The 21,484-nt window shown below is 43.5% G+C and overlaps 1 protein-coding gene across 1 annotated transcript in view; it reads left to right on the top strand.

Annotated features, from left to right (window-relative positions):
- Positions 1 to 21,484, top strand: part of LOC143277385 (uncharacterized) — a 140,427-nt gene that overhangs the window by 116,566 nt on the left and 2,377 nt on the right. The window contains exons 49-56 of the mRNA XM_076582167.1: positions 383 to 583; positions 5,454 to 5,733; positions 7,167 to 7,257; positions 12,370 to 12,457; positions 14,391 to 14,570; positions 17,606 to 17,815; positions 19,530 to 19,667; positions 20,411 to 20,471. Of these exons, the coding sequence (XP_076438282.1) occupies positions 383 to 583; positions 5,454 to 5,733; positions 7,167 to 7,257; positions 12,370 to 12,457; positions 14,391 to 14,570; positions 17,606 to 17,815; positions 19,530 to 19,667; positions 20,411 to 20,471 (1,249 nt within the window). The remainder of the gene's footprint in view (positions 1 to 382; positions 584 to 5,453; positions 5,734 to 7,166; positions 7,258 to 12,369; positions 12,458 to 14,390; positions 14,571 to 17,605; positions 17,816 to 19,529; positions 19,668 to 20,410; positions 20,472 to 21,484) is intronic.

The raw sequence follows: 21,484 nt of genomic DNA, 5'->3' as shown, positions 1-21,484 counted from the left end.
ATGCGGTGACGCCTCCTTGAGAAACTGCTTCCTTATTCTTGGGCTGCAACTCACACGTTCACTCGTATGTACATGAGTGGGCATTTATGTGTATGACCGCTTTTTTTACCCTGCCGTGTAGGCAGCCATAATCCGTTTTCGGGGATGTGCATGCTGGGTATGTCCTTGTTTCCATAATCCACCAAACGCTGACATGGATTACAGGATCTTTAACGTGCATATTTGATCTTCTGCTCGTGTATACACATGAAGGGGGTTCAGGCACAAGCAGGTCTGCACATATGTTGACCGGGTAGATCGGAAAAATCTCTCACCTTTTACCCACCAGGCGCCGTTACGGAGATTAGAACCCTTGAGAAACTAAAACTGTGTTGTGTGCCAGGGGGTGTGTGCAGCAACCCTGTGCCGCCTAGCTTCGGGAGTCAGTCGTGCGTGGCGAGCAACGTGGGGCTACGGTGCCAGACAAGCTGCGGAGGGGACTACAAGCCCTCCAAGGCCGAGCCTCTCTTCCGCTCGTGCGGGGCGTACGGGATGTTTGACACGTCGGATCGCATCGTGCCCTACACCTTCCCATCCTGCACCAGTACGTGCTGTTATGTGTCGATTTTGTTGTTTGTATGTTTGTTTTTGTGTGTCCCGCAATTTGGGAGGTTTTGATTGTTTTTGTGTCCCACAGTTTGGGACGTTTTGTTTGTTTTTACGTTCCACAATTTGGGACGTTTGTTTTTGTGTTCCACAGTTTGGGACGTTAGTTTTTGTGTCCCGCAATTTGGGACGTTTTGTTTGTTTTTGTGTCCCACAGTTTGGGACGTTTTGTTTGTTTTTGTGTCCCACAGTTTGGGACGTTTGTTTTTGTGCCCCACAGTTTGGGACGTTTGTTTTTGTGTCCCACAGTTTGGGACGTTTTGTTTGTTTTTACGCTCCACAATTTGGGAGGTTTTTTTTGTTTTTGTGTCCCACAGTTTGGGACGTTTTGTTTGTTTTTGTGCCCCAGAGTTTGGGACGTTTGTTTTTGTGTCCCACAGTTTGGGACGTTTTGTTTGTTTTTACGCTCCACAATTTGGGAGGTTTTGTTTGTTTTTGTGTCCCACAGTTTGGGACGTTTTGTTTGTTTTTGTGCCCCAGAGTTTGGGACGTTTTGTTTGTTTTTGTGCCCCACAGTTTGGGACGTTTTGTTTGTTTTTGTGCCCCAGAGTTTGGGACGTTTGTTTTTGTGTCCCACAGTTTGGGACGTTTGTTTTTGTGTCCCATAGTTTGGGACGTTTTGTTTGTTTTTGTGTCCCACAGTTTGGGACATTATGATTGGTTTTGTGTCCCACAGTTTGAATCGTTTTGTTTGTTTTTGAATCTCACAATTTGGGATGTTTTGTTTGTTTTTGCGTTCCACAATTTGGGACGTTTTGTTTGTTTTTGATTCACAATTTGGGACGTTATGTTTTTGTGTCCCACAGTTTGGGACGTTTTGTTTGTTTTTGCATCCCACAGTTTGGGAATTTTGTTTTCTGTTTAGATGACGATTCTTTCTTTCTTTCTTTCTTCTTTCTTTTGTCGGCTTCTTGATGGTGTGATAGAGATACTTGTATAGCACCTGTCCTCAGTCAGAGACAGGCACTGTTGTAATGTACTTCTTAACATTTTATTTCCAATGTTTTTCTTATATTTTAAATTATTAGAAACGATCACAAATATACATAACTTCACCACCCCCAACCCAACTCATGGATGCATACTTGCATACAAACACACACACACACACACACACACACACACGCACATTTACTTTGAAACTGTGTCCTATTTTTTGTGTTTTTACTCCTTCAAACGCAACCATGTTTCTTTCTTGAAAAATAAAACATGGTTACTGTCATCGTCTTGCTGTGCGGCATGACAAGAGCCCTCGCTACCTCTCTGACCTCCTTGGAGGGTACATTCCAACTCGTTCTGCAGTTGTTTTTTTTTGTTTTTTTTTTTGGTTTTTTTGCTATTGATTCTTGTTCTTTTTTTTCTTTTTTCTTTTTTCTGACGGGCGCAATAGCCGAGTGGTTAAAGCGTTAGACTGTCAATCTGAGGGTCCCGGGTTCGAATCACGGTGACGGCGCCTGGTGGGTAAAGGGTGGAGATTTTTACGATCTCCCAGGTCAACATATGTGCAGACCTGCTAGTGCCTGAACCCCCTTCGTGTGTATATGCAAGCAGAAGATCAAATACGCACGTTAAAGATCCTGTAATCCATGTCAGCGTTCGGTGGGTTATGGAAACAAGAACATACCCAGCATGCACGCCCCCGAAAACGGAGTATGGCTGCCTACATGGCGGGGTAAAAACGGTCATACACGTAAAAGCCCACTCGTGTGCATACGAGTGAACGCAGAAGAAGAAGTTCTTTTTTCTTTTTTTCTCTTTCCAGTGAAAAAGCAGTGAAGAAAAGGGGAGAAGAAGGGGGGGAGGACAAAAAGATACTGCGGTCAGAGAGGTCTTTGTAACAGTAATGTGATGTGTATGAAGATACAGCGATGAAAAAAAAAAAAAAAGATTGTCAGCGGACGTAGAAGACAAAGGTAAACATGGTTGGGCTAGAAATGACTGCAGCTCTGCGCTCAGCATAAAGATGAATGACATAAAAAAAAAAAATTTTAAGTAATAAAACACAACAATATAAAAACAAACACACACAAAAAAATCCCCAAACCAAAAAATACCTCATTCTGCTTCTGATACCAGGCTATGCAAAATTCCCGTTGTAAAGAAGAAACAACAGGGTGAGAGATATATCTCTTTTGAGGCCCCATTATTGTGGAACAAACTGCCAGAAAATTGGGGGGGACACTCACTCAGTCTGGCTCCGCGACTAAGTCATTATTGTCGTTAGTAGGGGGCTTAGTAGGTGGTGTCCTAACTACATTAAAACAGAACAGGCACCACTGAACACCACCGAAGTGACTCAGCAGCAGTGCAGGGTCTCCTCTAGTGTGTGGCCTCCTGGCGACCTTACATTGATGGTTCCCTGTAGACTGCCGACGCTGGAACTGCGACGGACGAACCCAGGTGTGGTCGTGTGTGGGGGAATCTAAATGAGCGGCGTGGGAGTAATGCCACTGAAACGGTGCAGATGATGGGGCAGCAAAAAAAAAAAAAAAAAAACCTGCCAGAAAATTTGCGACATTCTGTCTCACTGACATCTTTTAAGCTTGCTCTGAAAACACATCTTTTCCAACAACAATTTTTTTTTTTTTTTAAGTGCTGGTCTTGGTATGATCTGGTTTAAAATGCATGCTTTATTGTGGGGAAGCCATTTGCCATGCGTGTGTAGCCGGGGTGCTAACAAGTATCCGTGCATTCGTGTGTATGTATGTGCCTGAGTGCGTGTTGCAGGGATGTGTTTTGTAGAGGGCGTCATGGGTGGGGTGGGTGGTTTCTAATGTTCAGTTGCGTGAGTGTATTCTGGCATGTGTTTACTTATGTGTTTGAGGGTGGGGCGCGGGGGGGTATTGATAGTGGAGGCGGAGAGTGGGGAATGGAATGTAAAGCGCTTGGAGCAGTATTTCTGGAGAAACGCGCCGTATAAATGTCCATTATTATTGTTATCGTTATTGAGGTTAACGTGTGGTTGTGTGTGTTTGTGTATGTATGTGTATAATGTATATTTTGTATTAGATTTTAAATACTGGTTGGTTATAATCATGTATGTCTATGTTTTAGTTTTGTGTGATACTGATTTATGCATGTTCTCTTGCTGTGCTTATCGCGTGTGTGTGGCTGTGATTATTGTATGTGATGCTTATATATATATACTTAGCAGTTAAGCATTTTGTATCGTTGATGTATACATTTATGTTGATATTGAATGACTGTGATCAGTGTGAAACCGCATGTTTGGTGCATATCTGTTATGCATGTGTGGGTGTATGTGTGAATGTGTGTCTTCATGTTTTACATTTATTTGCTTATCTATCATCATTGTTGTATTTATTTATTTATTTATTTATTTATTTATTTTTTTTTATCATCATTATACTACCTTTTTTTTTATATCATAATTATTATTTTTTTATTTATTTATGTAAGCTTATCTATCATTTATTCACCTTTTTTTTTCATTTTTTTTTTTCAAGGCCTGACTAAGCGCGTTGGGTTACGCTGCTGGTCAGGCATCTGCTTGGCAGATGTGGTGTAGCGTATATGGATTTGTCCGAACGCAGTGACGCCTCCTTGAGCTACTGAAACTGAAGCTGAAACTGTGATCAGTGGGTGTTTATGACTGTGAGGGGTCCTACGTCAGCTTAGCATTTGAGCATTTCATTCACTTTGTGTGTTTATACCGTGCATTGTTTGTGTAGTGTACACCTGATGTGAATTTGTATTTGTATTCCTTTTTATCACAACAGATTTCTCTGTGTGAAATTCGGGCTGCTCTCCCCAGGGGGAGCGCGTCGCTACACTACAGCGCCACCCTTGTACTTTTTCCTGCGTGCAGTTTTATTTGTTTTTCCTATCGAAGTGGATTATTTCTACAGAATTTTGCCAGGAACAACCCTTTTGTTGCCGTGGGTTCTTTTACGTGCGCTAAGTGCATGCTGCACACGGGACCTCGGTTTATCGTCTCATCCGAATGACTAGCGCCCAGACCACCACTCAAGGTCTAGTGGAGGGGGAGAAAATATCGGCGGCTGAGCCGTGATTCGAACCAGCGCGCTCAGATTCTCTCGCTTCCTAGGCGGACGCGCTACCTCTAGACCATCACTCCACTCTTGTTGAGATGATAGGGAGGGTGTTCAGCCTGCTGTCATGGCAGTCATCTTGTCGCTGGCAGTGCAAGAAGTAGGTCAGCCAGCTGCCCTCTGACCTCCGTGCCAGCCTGCACGAGATCCTACGTCAGCTTAGCATTTGAGCATTTCATTCACTTTGTGTGTTTATACCGTGCATTGTTTGTGTAGCGTACACCTGATGTGAATTTCTCTTGTTGAGATGATAGAGAGGGTGTTCAGCCTGCTGTCATGGCAGTCATCTTGTCGCTGGCAGTGCAAGAAGTACGTCATATGACGACACAGGCAGCCCACCACCGTAACTGGTTTCTCTTGAGTTTTGCACTGCTTTTTGTTCGGACGATTTTTCGGCAGATTTTATAACTGGATCGGTTCGAATACGTAGTGGTAGATAAATGACAAGAAACACGCTCAAAGTAAACATAGAAGATTAAAGCAAATAATGGGTGTGATTATAAAACCAAATATACCTTGTAAGTTTGCAAAAATAGTCACTGAAAATCCTTGCGTAAAAACAGCGAATTTCACGACAAAATTTTAGCCTTTCGGTGACCTGGAAAAAAAGAAACGGGGACGTGCATGTGCACATGGTTCTCGCTAAAATCAGCTGGGGAGTCCTGACGAAAATCCGTTGAAAGTGTGCCATCACACCCACCCTAATAAAGTATTCTGTATCTGTATCTGGCACAGCCTGTGAGAAGCCCAAGGTGAACGTGAGGCTGGAGTTGAACTACACCATCAGCACCACCCTGGCGTGCGTCACCGCCACCAGCCAGCTGCCCTCTGACCTCCGTGCCAGCCTGGACGCCCTCAACGGACAGTGGCAGGGCGGGGTGTGCGGCGGAAGTGGTGCGGGGTCAGGGTCAGGGTCAGGGTCATCGTGTGACGCCGTGCAGGTCACCGTGGACTGCTCTCCAGGGGCGGGGGGGTCGCGGGAGGTCAAGGCCACCGTGTACTTGGTGGAGCTGGAGTGAGTTGGATTTTATTTTTTTTTATTTTTTTTTTAATGAACAAACATTGAGAACACACCACCAGGAATAGTTCAAGTATTCACAGATAACATCATGAATGTTGAGGGTGGGGGGGAGGGGGGGGGGAGTTGGGGGATGGTTAGTGGTTTTGGGTGTTAGAGGGGGAAGTGTAAGTTGTTTGAGTGTGTGTGTGTGGGGGGGGGGGGGGGGGGGGGGGGGGGGTTATATGTGTGTGACAGAACATAGGGCAGCAACTGTGTGAAATCGACCAATCACATGAAAGAAAGCACGTATGCCAACGCACGCACACATGCATGCATGCACGCACACACGCTCGCACGCACGCACGTACACACACACACACACACACACACACACTCACTCACTCACTCACTCACTCACCAATCACTGGAGAGAAGACACACATTCCAACACACAACACACACACACACACACACACACACACACACACACACACACACACACACACACACACACACACACACACACACACACACACACACACTCACTCATTCACTCACTCACCAATCACTGGAGAGAAGACACACATTCCAACACACAACACACACACACACACACACACACACACACACACACACACTCACTCACCAATCACTGGAGAGAAGACAAACATTCCAACACGCACACACACACACACACACACACACACACACATATATATATATATATCTTTCTCTCTCGTTCTTTCTCTCTCTCTTTTCTTCCTGAATTAAGTTAATGATGTAAGAATGTCGCACTGCATGTTGTAATCATGTCAGTATTATATGTAAATTTATTGCTATTTACACTTTTGTTATTTCTGTTGTTGTTGTTGTTGTTGTTCTCGGTAGAATTTTTGTGTTTCTTGTAATTGTTTATTTCCATATTATCCTTTCCAGACCCCCACTTTCCCCATTTTTTCCTTTTTTAATTAAAAAAAAAAAAAAATTTCTTCTCTTTTTTTTTTTCTGAGGGCAGGATGTAAAAAAGCTGTGTAAGCTTATTCTTTTACCCTCAATAAAGATTATTTTGACTTGACTTGACTTGACTTGACTTGACTTGACTTGACACACACACACACACACACACACACACACAGACGTACACATGTATGCATGTAGATACCTGCACAAAGCACACAGACACACACATGCATGCACATATGCATACAAGCTGTACCACAAGCACACTCTGCTCACACATACACATTCACACACACACACACACACATGCACACACACACTTGCACACGCATGTACACACACGCACAGACACAGACACACGTACACACACATGAACACAACACAGACACACTTCCTCTACAGAGTTACACGACAGCATGAGAGCGCAGGCATCAAATAAAAAGATTGTGACTGCGAAAGTGAGTTGAAGATGTTTCCACTCTCCACAGTGAAATTGTTCGAAGCTACGACAACTCCGTGCTGAAAAGTGTGACTGAGGTTCTGGCCATTGCTGTGGCTGACACCAGTGACTTCAGCTATGTGAGTCATAATCATCATCATCATTTTCGTCATCATCATCATCATTATCGTCATCATCATCATCATCATCATCATCATAATGATAGTAGTTTTTTTCTGCATTTTTGTGTGACATATGACGGGTGCAATAGCCGATTGGTTAAAGCGTTGGACTTTCAATCTGAGGTTCCCGGGTTCGAATCTCGGTAATGGCGCCTGGTGGGAAAAGGTGGGGATTTTTCCCAGGTATATGTTCAAACTTGCTAGTGCCTGAAGACCCTTCATGTGTATACGCAAGCAAAAATTCAGATGCACACGTTATCCTGTAATCCATGTCAGCTGTTTGGTGGATTATGGAAACAAGAACATACCCAGCATTCACACCCCCAAAAACGGAGTATGGCTGCCAACATGGCTGGGTAAAAATGGTCATACACGTAAAAGCCCACTCGAGTAAAATATGAGTGAACACGAAGGAAGAAGAAGTGAGACATATCATCGTTATCATAATGATAATAGTGGGGGTTGTTTCTACATTTTTGTGTGACATATCATCATTATCATAATGATAATAGTGGGGGTTGTTTCTACATTTTTGTGTGACATATCATCATTATCATAATGATAATAGTGGGGGTTGTTTCTACATTTTTGTGTGACATATCTTCATTATCATCATTATGATAGTGATTTTTTTCTACGTTTTGTGTGACATATCATCATCATCATGCATATCGTCATCATCATAAAGATGATAATAACGATAATAGTTTGTTTCTTTTTCCACATTTTATTTTGTTTCTTTATCTGTTTGCTTACTTAACTTTGTTTTATTATATTTTTTATTTTCTATTTCATTTGTTTGTCTATTTATTCATTGACTTAATGATTTATCCATTTATTTGTTTATGCATCTTTTTTTCTTTCTTCCCCCCCCCCCTCCCCCCCGTCCCCCGTCAAGGCCTGACTAAGCGTGTTGGGCTATGTTTCTGGTCAGGCAATCCACTTAGCAGATGTGGTGTAGCGTATATGGACTTGTTGGAATGCAGTGACACCTCCTTGAGCAACTGAACTGATCTGATTGTGCACATACAAGTCAGAGCACTTTCCCACCATTCATTCTCACGCATGCCTAACTCTGATTCAGACAGATCAAAGGCCAAACCTGAAAATATATGTTCAGTAGAAAGCCAGAGAATCTTTGGTTGATAATAAGATAAGATAAGAATAACTTTATTATCTCCAACTGGAGAGTGAGCGCGCGCACACACACACTCACACACACACACACACACACACACACACACACACACACAGACAGTTCTCAAGAATTTAAAAGGTGGATTGAACGTGGAATAAAAGTCTTTCGAGCTCTGGATTTCAACTTAAAAGTTCTGTAGCGTCGTCCTGATGGCAATAGCTCATAATACTTTGCTAAAATATGATCATAATGATACACATCATTGATATATATATATATATATATATATATATATATAAAACAAACCAACATTAATGATCAAAGTAATACACAAAATTGATGATAATGGGTTATTAATCATGACATTGATGATAATGATCATGAAAATACAGGTCATTGATTAAAAAAATACATTGATGATCATGGTAATGCACAGAATTGATGATAATGCCTTATTAATCATGACATTGATGATAATGATCATGAAAATACACATCATTGATAAAGAATACATTAGTGACCTGATGGCAATGCACAAAATTGATGATAATGCATTATTGATTATGACATTGATGATCATGAAAATACACATCATTGATTAAAGAACAACAGCAACATTGATGATGACGGTAGTGCACATGATTGATGATAATGCCTTTTAATAATGACAGTGTCATGACATTGATGATAATGAATATATTGTCGGTCATATTAATGCAAAAAATTGAGGGTAATGCATTATTAACCATGACAATGACATAACATGATAATACATTGATAATGATGACCATGATAGTACACATCTTTGATGATATTATATTGAAGATAATGACTATGATGATACCTGCAATTGATGATAATACATTGAAGATTACGTGATAATAGAATACAAGGGATTGATAATGAGGTACATTAATTACTGCGTTACAGACTTGAGTCCCATCGTTTCTGAATGTTTCCACACAACAGGCCTTGGTTCCAGAAATCTCTTTTGCAAATTATCAAAGACTGTACCACTATTGAATTTTAACAATCTCTTTCACAAAATATCAGAGACTGTTTCACTATTAAATCTGACCTATCTCACAAATTATCAGACACTGTTCCACTATTAAATCTGACCGATCTCTTTCACAAATTATCAGACACTGTCCCACTGTTAAATCTGACCAATTTTTTTCACAAATTATCAGACGCTGTTCCACTGTTAAATCTTACCAATCTCTTTCGCAAAATATCAGACACTGTCCCACTGTTAAATCTTACCAATCTCTTTTGCAAATTATCAGACGCTGTTCCACTGTTAAATCTTACCAATCTCTTTCGCAAAATATCAGACGTTGTTCCACTGTTAAATCTTACCAATCTCTTTCACAAAATATCAGACACTGTCCCACTGTTAAATCTTACCAATCTCTTTCGCAGAATATCAGACACTGTTCCACTGTTAAATCTTACCAATCTTTTTCACAGAATTTCAGACATTGTTCCACAATTAGATCTTATCAGTCTCCTCCAAGAATTTCAGACACTGTTCCACAATTAAATCTTACCAATCTCTTTCACAGTATTTTGGACAGTATCAGTATCAGTAGCTCAAGGAGGTGTCACTGCGTTCAGACAAATCCATATATGCTACACCACATCTGCCAAGCAGATGCCTGACCAGCAGCGTAACCCAACGCATTTCAGACATTGTGCCACAATTAAATCTTACCAATCTCTTTCACAGAATTTCAAACACTGTTCCACAACTAAAATCTTCAAATTCTGTTGAAACAGTATTTCAAATTAAAGATCTCCCCACCCCCACACCCCAGTCCCCCCCCATCCTGTGTGTCCATTGATATGTGTGTGTGAGGAGAGTGATGTGTGTATTTTGTATTTCTATTTTGTATTCCTTTTTTATCACAACAGATTTCTCTGTGTGAAATTCAGGCTGCTCTCCCCACGGAGAGCGCTTCGCTACACTACAGCGCCACCCTTTTTTTTTTTTGTATTTTTTCCTGCGTGCAGTTTTATTTGTTTTTCCTGTCGAAGTGGATTTTTCTACAGAATTTTGTCAGGAACAACCCTTTTGTTGCCGTGGGTTCTTTTACGTGTGCTAAGTGCATGCTAGCACACGGGACCTCGGTTTATCGTCTCATCCGAATGACTAGCGTCCAGACCACCACTCAAGGTCTAGTGGAGGGGGAAAAAATATCGGCGGCTGAGCCGTGATTCGAACCAGCGCCCTCAGATTCTCTCGTTTCCTAGGTGTATGTATGTCATGAGTGATGTCACACTGTTTTGAAATGGTGAGAATAGCTTTTCAGATTTTTTATGTTTTTTTGTTTGTTTTAAGTTTAATTTTCAACTACACCCAAGAACCTTGTTCAGGCCTCATGTATTGTTGAACTCTTGACTGACATGGAAACAACAACAACAACAACAAAAGTTGTGTGAAGAGTCAGTAATCAATATCCAGAACAATCAGCCCAAATCTGAAAAAACAAAAAAAACAAAAAAAAACGTGTCTGGAGATATGCCACTCTTGATCAGATGGGTGAATTTTCAGCCTTCCAGAGTTATTTCCCTTTCTTTGATGATGTCATCCATGACGTCACTATGACCGTTAATTTTTTTGTTTGTTTGTTTTGCCCCATCATCTGCATCGTTTCAGTGGCATTACTCCCATGCCACTCATTTAGATTCCCCCATACACGTCCACACCCGGGTTCATCCGACACAGTTCCAGCGTTGGCAGTCCACAGGGAACCATCGATGTTAGGTCGCCAGGAGGCCACACACCAGAGGAGACCCTGCACTGCTGCTGAGTCACTTTGGTGGTGTTCAGTGGTGCCTGTTCTGATTTAGCGTACTTAGGACACCACCTACTAAGCCCTCTACTAATGACAATAATAGCTTAGCCGCGGAGCCAGACTGAGTGAGCGTCCCTCCCAGAGTGGAGACCGCCACCACATCCTTCAAACAACAGTCCCCCATGAATCTGCCGACACTGAAGACATTGACAGGACTCACCCCTAGCATGGAAGTGGAGGGGTATCAAAACTGAGGTCACCATGAGAGCAGGGCATGAAAGGCCACAGACTTTATGACCGTTAATTTTACAGGCATTGCAGTCAGAGGGTTTAAAATGTGCTTTGAGCTGTATGGTAAGCAATGTCTAAACACGCATTCTTCATCTTCTTTGTCTTTTCCTTCTTCTTTGTCGACTTCTTATCTTTATTGTCATTATCATTATTATACATTGTTACCAAGTGTTGTGTCTGTTTCACAGACTGGAGCAATGCCAGATCTGTCATCTCTGGTCGTCACCCCTTCTTCTTCTTCTTCTTTTTCTTCTTCTTCTTCTTCTTTTTTGACTCACTTGTGTAAACAAAGTGAGTCTATGTTTTAACCCGGTGTTCGGTTGTCTGTGTGTGTGTCTTTGTGTCCGTGGTAAACTTCAACATTGACATTTTCTCTGCAAATACTTTGTCAGTTGACACCAAATTAGGCATAGAAATAGGACAAATTCAGTTCTTTCCAGTCATCTTGCTTAAAACAATATTGCACCTCTGGGATGGACACAAAAAAAATATAAAATGAAGCCTAATTATATGCAAACTGCATTTACTGTTATATTTATATTTTTTGTATTCTCTAAACTTGGCACTTTCATCTGATATTCTGACCCAACAACAAGAGGAGTCATTATTATCATTTTTTGTTCAAACAGGAACTTCTTTTGCTAAGCATGGAATTTTTATTTATTTTGCAAACGTTTTGGTGCAGATAGTAAAAAAGGGAAATTACTCTGTAATTAATGCTAGGGGACTTAATTTATCACAAGGGAGTGTTGAAGGCCTTGCCTCTCTTGTTCTTCTTATTCTTCATCATATCATAATCATTATTGTACATTGTTACCAAGCGTTGTCTTTGTTTCACAGACTGGAGCAACGCCAGATTTGTCGTCTCTGGTTATCACGCCTTCCCAGACCTGTCCCAGTGGGAAAGTCCTGCTCAATGATTGTTGCAGTAAGTTAGTGTGTGTGTGATCTTACTTGATGATCTTGCCTTGTCTTTGCCCCGCCATGTGACAGTTGAATGTGGCCTGGGTCACACCTACAACACCAAGCTACTTCGTTTTTTTGTAATTTTTTTTTAGGGTTTTCCAGACAGAAAGTGATGATCTTACTTGATGATCTTGCCTTGTCTTTGCCCTGCCATGTGACAGTTGAATGTGGCCTGGGTCACTACTATGACGTCCAGCTACTTTGTTGTTGTTTTTTTTTATTTTTTTTTTTATTTTTAGGGTTTTCCAGACACAAAGTGATGATCTGCCTGCATTCAGTATAAAGTCACAACTCTTACCCTCAACTCCATTTCGTGAGCAGCCCCTCAGTATTTGAGAGAAGTCATTCTAACCTACAAACCCCCACGACAACTCAGATCATCTTCCGATTCATGGTGGCTACTCGCTCCCCATGTTCAAACCCAGTCGTTCCATGATTCTTCTTTTCTGATTCAGCTCCATCTGTATGGAACAGTTTACCTCACGATCTTCGCCACTCTTCCTCATTTCAATCTTTTTACAACTGGTCTGAAAGCACATCTTTTTGAGAAACGCCTTTTCATAGACCTTTCATCCCTTTCCAATGACATGCAGACTCCTCGCGTGTGTGCATGCGTGTGTGTGTGTGTGTTTTCTTCAGTTTAACGTCTATTCACTATAAGTGTTTTTAGACGGAAAGGAGTAAAGTAGTGTATAAAGGAAAGGGAATGCATGTGAATATTAGTGTAAAAAAAAAAGAAAAAAGTTCATGTTATGTATCAGAGGAAAAGTATATTATAAGAAAAAGTCTAAAGAGGTTGTGGTGTGTATTGAATGAGTTGTCATGGGAAGGAGAATATGTATATGCATATCAACAAGTATTAACCTACAACAATGTAAATATAAATAACAGTATTAAATATAATGCATCAAAGGAGGATACTAACTGGACTGGAGTTTAAAATTTCTATTCTAAGCAATGAATAATCATTCAAAATCTTTTCAGTGTGTGTGTGTGTGTGTGTTTGTGTTTATTTTAAAGCGCTTTGAGCTCCCTTTCAGGGAGGAAAGCGCTAAACAAGTATCCAATTTTTTTTTTCCCAAATATTTTTATTCATTCAATTTTTGTGTACATTGCACAAATCTTAATGTAACTAAACAGTATGAATACAATACATTACATTAACTTAATGCACAGCAGGAAAAGAAAGTGTAACAAGACAAAGACGTATGCAGAAGAAGAACATAGAAATACATGGTGCATATTTTACAAAATTTTTTTTGTCACTGTTCTAAATATGCACTTCGTTACAAACAAAAACCAAAAACACTTTCTTGGACTGCACAGGTAGGAAATTTCTTCATATGAGTGTCTATACTGCACTTTTTCATCATCTAAATAGGCAATGTAATACACTCGAGGTATGAATTTGTATCAACACAAGACAAAGGACATAAAAATATCAGCAATAGATAACAGAATAAAGTAACATTGGGGAAATTATTATTATTATTATTATTATTACCTTACTTGATGATCATTGTTTTATTTTTTATTTTTTATATTTTTTATTTTATTATTTTAATTATTTTATTTTATTTATTTTTTTTAATTATTTTATTATTATTATTACTACTACCTTTTTCTATATTATAATTATTATTTATTTATGTAAGCTTATCTATTATTTATTCCCCCTTTTTTTTCTTTCTTTTTTTTCTTCTTTTTTTTTCTTTTCTCAAGGCCTGACTAAGCGCGTTGGGTTACGCTGCTGGTCAGGCATCTGCTTGGCAGATGTGGTGTAGCTGTATATGGTTTTGTCCGAACGCAGTGACGCCTCCTCCTTGAGCTAACTGAAACTGAAAACTGAAACTTGATGATCTTGCCTTGTCTTTGCCCCCGCCCACCATCGACAGTCGAGTGCGGCCTGGGTCACTACTACAACACGGACAGCGGGGGCTGCGCGGCGTGCCCGAGGGGCACCTACCTGGACCAGCTGGGCCAGCTGGGCTCCCCCCTCACCTCCCCCTGCAAAGCCTGCCCCTCGGGACTGACCACCCCCTTCTCTGCCGCTCAGTCCATCACCAGCTGTACCGGTCAGTGTGCGGGGGGAGAGGGGGGTGGGTGGGGGTGTGGTAGTGGTGCGGGGGTTAGTTAGAGGGGTTGGTGTGGTGGAAGGGGAGTTGGGGGGATGTGGTGGTTGTGGGGGTTAGTTAGGGGGGTTGGTGTGGTGGGAGGGGAGTTGGGGGGATGTGGTGGTTGTGGGGGTTAGTTAGGGGGGTTGGTGTGGTGGGAGGGGAGTTGGGGGGATGTGGTGGGGGTGGGGGTTAGTTTGGGGGTTGGTGTGGTGGGAGGGGGGTTGGGGGGGGCGTGGTAGTGGGGCGGTGGTTAGTTAGGGGGGTTGGTGTGGTGGGAGGGGGGTTGGGGGGCGTGGTAGTGGGGCGGTGGTTAGTTAGGGGGGTTGGTGTGGTGGGAGGGGGGTTGGTGGGAGGGGGGGGGGAGGTTAGTTAGGGGGTTGGTGTGGTGGGAGGGGGGTTGGGGTGGTTGTGGTAGTGGGGCAGGGGTTAGTTAGGGGGGTTGGTGTGGTGGGAGAGGCGTTGGGGGGGGGGGGGGAGCGTGGTGGTGGGGGGGCGTGGTGGTGGGGCGGGAGTTAGTTAGGGGGGTTAGTGTGGTGGGAGGGAGGTTGGGGGGGCGTCGGTGGTAGTGGGGTGGGGGTAGTTTGGGGGGTTTGTGTGGTGGGAGGGGATTGGGGGGGCGTGGTAGTGGTGCGAGGGTTAGTTAGGGGGGTTGGTGTGGTGGGAGAGGCGTTGGGGGGGTGGGGGGTGGTAGTGGGGCGGGGGTTAGTTAGGGGGGCATGGTGGGGTGGGAGGGAGGTTGGGAGGGGGCGTGGTGGTGGGGCGGGGGTTAGTTAGGGGGGTTGGTGTGGTGGGAGGGGTTTAGGGGGCATGGTGGGGTGAGGTGGGTGGGTAGTTAGGGGGTTTGGTGTGGTGGGAGGGGGGTTTTGAGGGGTTAGAATGGATCGTTGTAGATTTTTTGGGGGAGGGGGGAAGGACAATTTTGGGGGGTTAGAATGGATTGCTGTGGTGGATTTTTTTTTTTTTGGGGGGGGGGGGGGGAGTGGTAGGGTTGGGGTGGAGGAAGTAGGAGAATTAGGGGGGTCACAATGGATCATTGTGGTAGATTTTTTTGGGGGGGGGGGTTGGGGGTGGTGGATTAAGTGGGGATTATGTGAGTTTTGGTGCGTGTGTGTGTGTGTAAATGAGAGAGTGTGTATGTGTGAGTGTTGGCAGGGGGCTGTTTGGGGGGCAGTGGGGGGGTGGGGAGTGCATGTGAGTGTGAGAATGTGTGAGTGTGCATATGTGTGTGTGTGTGTGTGTGTGTGTGTGTGTGTTAGACCGCCTGTGTGAGTCGAGGTGTAAACTGTGTCGAGACCTGTACCGCTTACCAGCAGTCTGCCAGGTCAGGAAAGAAGTGCTGTGCATTGCTGTCTGAGAGAAGTTGATGACGGGTTACGCCATTGGTCAGGCAACTGCTTAGCAGATACTGTGGTGTAGCATATATGGATTTGTGTCCGAATGCAATGACGCCTCCTTGAGAAACTGAGACTGAAAGTGAAACTGATTTGTTGTGTCAGATTCCTGCCTGTGCAGCAGTTAACGCAGTGACGCCTCCGTTGAGAATCTGAACTGAAGCTGATCTATTGTGTCAGTTGTGCCTGTGTGGCAGTGAACGCAGTGACGCCTCCGTTGAGAAACTGAACTGAAGCTGATCTATTGTGTCAGTTGTGCCTGTGCAGCAGTTAACACAGTGACGCCTCCGTTGAGATACAGAACTGAAGCTGATCTATTGTGTCAGTTGTGCCTGTGTGGCAGTTAACGCAGTGATGCCTCCGTTGAGAAACTGAACTGAAGCTGATCTATTGTGTCAGTTGTGCCTGTACAGCAATTAACACAGTGACGCCTGCGTTGAGATACAGAACTGAAGCCGAACTGATCTGTTGTGTCAGTCGTGCTTGTATGGCAGTTAACTGAACTGTTGTGTCAGAGTCGTGTCTTTATGGCAGCTAATGGAGTGATGCGTGCTTGTATGGCAGTTACTGACTGTTGTGTCAGAATCATGCCTGTATGCAGGTAATGGAGTGCATGCTCTTTGAGAATTGAATTGAAACTGATCTGTTGTGTTTTTTCATAGTCGTGTCTTTACGACAGCTAATGGAGTGATGCCTCTATTGAGAAATTGAATTGAAAAACAAAGGGTTGTCCCTGGCAAAATTCTGTAGAAAAGTCCACTTTGATAGGAAGACAAATTTAATTGCAGGCAGAAAAAAATACAAAAAAAAAAAAAAGGATGGCGCTGTCAGTATAGCAACGCAGTACAAGAGTAATACAAATACAATACAAATACAAACTGATCTGTGTGTTCTGCCAGAGTTGTGCCTGTACGGCAGCTAATGGAGTGATGCCTCTATTGAGAAATTGAATTGAAAACCAAAGGGTTGTCCCTGGCAAAATTCTGTAGAAAAGTCCACTTCAGTAGGAAAACAAATTGAACTGCAGGCAAGTTGTGTTTTGTCAGAGTCGTGTCTTTACGACAGCTAATGGATTGATGCCTCTATTGAGAAATTGAATAGAAACTGATCTGTTGTGTTCTGCCAGAGTCGTGTCTGTACGACAGCTAATGGAGTGATGCCTCTATTGAGAAACTGAATTGAAACTGATCTGTTGTGTTTTGTCAGAGTCGTGTCTTTACGACAGCTAATGGAGTGATGCCTCTATTGAGAAACTGAATTGAAACTGATCTGTTGTGTTTTGTCAGAGTCGTGTCTTTACAACAGCTAATGGATTGATGCCTCTATTGAGAAACTGATCTGTTGTGTTTTGTTACAGTCGTGTCTTTATGACAGCTCATTTTATGGATTGATGCCTCTGTTGAGAAATTGAATTGAAACTGATCTGTTGTGTGAGAGGTTCTTGTCTGTACGGCAGCTAATGGAGTGATGCCTCTATTGAGAAATTGAATTGAAACTGATCTGCTGTGTTTTGTCACAGTCGTGTCTTTACGACAGCTCATTTTATGGATTGATGCCTCTATTGAGAAATTGAATTGAAACTGATCTGTTCTGTTCTGCCAGAGTTGTGTCTGTACGGCAGCTACTTCAACTTCACCACAGACCAGTGCGAGGTGTGCCCTCAGGGCTTCTACTCGGAGAACCCGGGCTCCTACTACTGCGAGGGCTGCCCCGCCCAGGAGACCACGGCCAGGGAGGGCTCCACGGCCAGCGTGTCCTGCGCCCTTGACCCCTTCACCACCGAGGCCCCCTCCACCACCACCAGCGGCACCGGTGAGTCATGCAGAGATGCCAGCTGTTACCATTTCAGTGTAAACAAGACAGTCTCAAAGTCTGTGGCCTTTTTTTAAATTTTTTAAATAATTTTTTTAACATTATAGTTATTATTTATTTATTTATTTGTGTAAGTTTATCTATCATTTATTCACCTTTTTTTTTCTCTTTTTTTTTTCTCCTCAAGGCCTAAGCGCGTTGGGTTACGCTGCTGGTCAGGCATCTGCTTGGCAGATGTGGTGTAGCGTATATGGATATGTCCGAATGCAGTGACGCCTCCTTGAGCTACTGAAACTGAAACTGAAACTGTGGCCTTTCATGCCCTGCTCTCATGGTGACCTCAGTTTCGATACCCCTCCACTTCTGTGCTTGGGGTGAATCCTGTCAGTGTCTTCAGTGTCGGCAGATTCATGGGGGGCTGTTGTTGGAGGGGCGTGGTGGCGGTCTCCACTCTGGGAGGGACCCTCACTCAGTCTGGCTCCGTGACTTAACCATTATTGTTATTAGCAGGGGGCGTAGTAGGTGGTGTCCTTAGTACGTTGAATCAGAACAGGCACCACTGAACACCACCGAAGTGACTCAGCAGCAGTGCAGGGTCTCCTCTGGTGTGTGGCCTCCTGGTGACCTAACATCGATGGTTCCCTGCGGACTGCCGACAATGGAACTGTGTTGGACGAACCCGGGTGTGGTCATGTAGGAGGGAATCTAAATGAGTGGCGTGGGAGTAATGCCACTGAAATGGTGCATATGATGGGGCAGCAAAAAAAGAAACAAACAAAAAAACTGTTACGATTTCGCCGTATTTTGTTATGCTCGGTCGCAGTTTGTACGGACGTCATGCCAACATCAAAATTGTTCCATGAGTTCATTTTCAGCTATACAGCATGGTCATAAGAGACTGGAAAACAGACGTAATGTAACAATTACAAACAGGCTCCGGTAGCAGTTACACCGTGTTGCAGGCAGGCCCAAGTGTTTGTATACCGTTTAGATAAAAAAATAATGTGTGTTTGCTGATGTGGCCTGGAAATCCGAGTGGTCCCACCAGATTCAAAATGTTCCTTCCCAATTTCCTGAATGTTCCCACAAACACTGGACAGTGGTTGGCATCTCTGGTCATGTGGTGTTATGTGTTGTGATTAGGTCTGGAATCTGGTGTGGAGAAGCACCCTTTACAATGAACCCAGCCAGGAGGCAGTCAATTGTGTCCATACTACGTTTATTCTCCACCCATAGCCACTGGAGTGATGGCCTAGAGGTAACGCGTCCGCCTAGGAAGCGAGAGAATCTGAGTGCGCTGGTTTGAATCACGGCTCAGCCACCGATATTTTCTCCCCCTCCACTAGACCTTGAGTGGTGGTCTGGACGCTAATCATTTGGATGAGATGATAAACCAAGGTCCTGTGTGCAGCATGCACATAGAGCGCGTAAAAGAACCCACGGCAACAAAAGGGTTGTTCCTGGCAAAATTCTGTAGGAAAATCCACTTCGATTGGAAAAACAAATAAAACTGCACGCAGGACAAAAATACCAAAAAAATGGGTGGCGCTGTAGTGTAGCAACACGCTCTCCCTGGGGAGAGCAGCCCGTATTTCACACATAGAAATCTGTTGTGATAAAAAGAAATACAAATACAAATACTTCCATAGCAACGCAGTGACGCCTCCTTGAGAAACTGAAAGTGAAAGTGAAACTAATGGATGTGGATGTGCAGGCAACACGGGAGCCAGCACAGGGTCAGAGGAGATGTCGTGGCCAGAGATTCTGTTGCTGGTGCTGGGCATCATCTTCCTCATCATCGCCATCTTCCTCATCCTCTTCTTCTGCTTCCGCCAGCACCTCGTCAAGTGGTGTAAGTCTCTCTCTCTCTCTCTCTCGTCTTTGTTCGTTTTGCGTCGTTGGTGGGTGGTGGTGGTAGTTGTTTGGTTTTTTTTGTGTGTGTGTGTGGGTTTTTTTTTTTTTTGTATAGCGAGGTGAATTTTTGTGACATATACATACATGCACTATGCGTGCATGCTGAATTCTTTACATGTGAATTTGGGGTGGTTTTTTTTTTTTTTGGGGGGGGGGGTCTCTATGGAAATTGACCTTTAATTACACATACTTAACAGTAACCCACTAGTGCAGACTCAAGCAGGGGTCTGATTCCTGTCCTGTGCAAACTACTACCCGCCTACACGGAGAAAACAAAAGTAGCTTCGGCCGATAACCTCCCGAAGTTGGTTACCTCCCCTCTGCATCCCTGACTAGCACCCTCTTTTTCCAGCAGCCATATTGACTCCTGATCCTGTGCTCTTCATACGGCTAAGTTTTTTTTTTTTCGTATTTCTGTCTGTCTGTCGATTCTTTGACACTCATGTTTTGTATCTGACGAAGACTTGTGTCAGGTCACAAACTTACTTAGCTTGTTTGGCCAATCGAGCTAAAATTATGGCGCAGTCTCAGTCGTAAAGGCCCTCTGCCTTGGGTTCTCTCAACAATAGGTAGAAGTACAGGTACAGTATTTAGGGCAGAAATTTTAAGCCTTGCAGGGGGAGGGGGTGGGGGGAGGGGCGGGGGCTGTATGGAAATTGACCATCATTCCTGTCGTGACAGGCCCCTGTCTGGTGACCAAGGTCAAGCCTCAGGACAAGACTGGATGGCACTACGTGGACAGGTCAGTCACCTTTACTGTCACTGTCGGTCTGTCTGTTGCTGTTGTGTTGTACTGTACTGTACTGTGCTGTATGCACCGAGCTGTACTGTACTGTGTTGTACTGTACTGTGTTGTATTGTATTGTATTTTGTTGTAATGTAATGTGTTGTATTGCATTGTGTTGTATCATATTTACTGTATTGTGTAGAGTTGTGTTGTATTGCAGACACTGACCCAGTCAGAATCAGATGAGATCTGTGCAGGAGAAAGAAAGAAGGAGAGAAATGGGAAGAAAAAGGGATTGAGTAAATAAAGTTTGGGGTTTTATTATATATATTTTTTGGGGCGAGAAAACGGTTGAGACTAACCTGTAGGTGGTGACTTGTTCTATGAAGAGAGTATCCCGACGTTTCGAGCCCTAGGCCCTTCTTCATGGGGGAGAAAAATAGAGAATGGGGAAGAAAAGAGAGGGCAAAACCAAGACAGAGGTAAAACTGAGAACTGTGAGGAGTAATCAGAGAGAAAAAAAGAAAAGAAAAAAAAAAAACAGAGAAAAAGGTGAGCAATATTTACAAAAGGAAAAGAAGGGGGGATGGTTAAACACTGGAGGGGGGGAGGGGGTGGAGGTGGAAAAAGAGGGCTGTGGTTTGCCAAAAGATTTTTTGATTTTTTTTTGGGGTGGGGTGGGGGGGGGGGTTGTTTGCTTGTTGCTGTAGATTGATTGAGCTGCTGTCCTATGTTGCACCCCCTGTGTGTGTGTGTGTGTGGTGTGTGTGTGGTGTGTGTGTGTGTGGTGTGTGTGTGTGTGTGTGTGTGTGTGTGTGGTGTGTGTGTGTGTGTGTGTGTGGTGTGTGTGTGTGTGTGTGTGGTGTGTGTGTGTGTGTGTGTGTGTGGTGTGTGTGTGTGTGGTGTGTGTGTGTGTGTGGTGTGTGTGTGGTGTGTGTGTGTGTGGTGTGTGTGTGTGTGTGGTGTGTGTGTGTGTGGTGTGTGTGTGGTGTGTGTGTGTGTGTGTGTGTGTGGTGTGGGTGTGTGGT

Source organism: Babylonia areolata, chromosome 34 (assembly GCF_041734735.1).
Source record: "Babylonia areolata isolate BAREFJ2019XMU chromosome 34, ASM4173473v1, whole genome shotgun sequence".
Lineage (NCBI taxonomy): Eukaryota > Metazoa > Mollusca > Gastropoda > Neogastropoda > Buccinidae > Babylonia > Babylonia areolata.
This window is presented reverse-complemented; position numbering and strand designations above follow the sequence as displayed.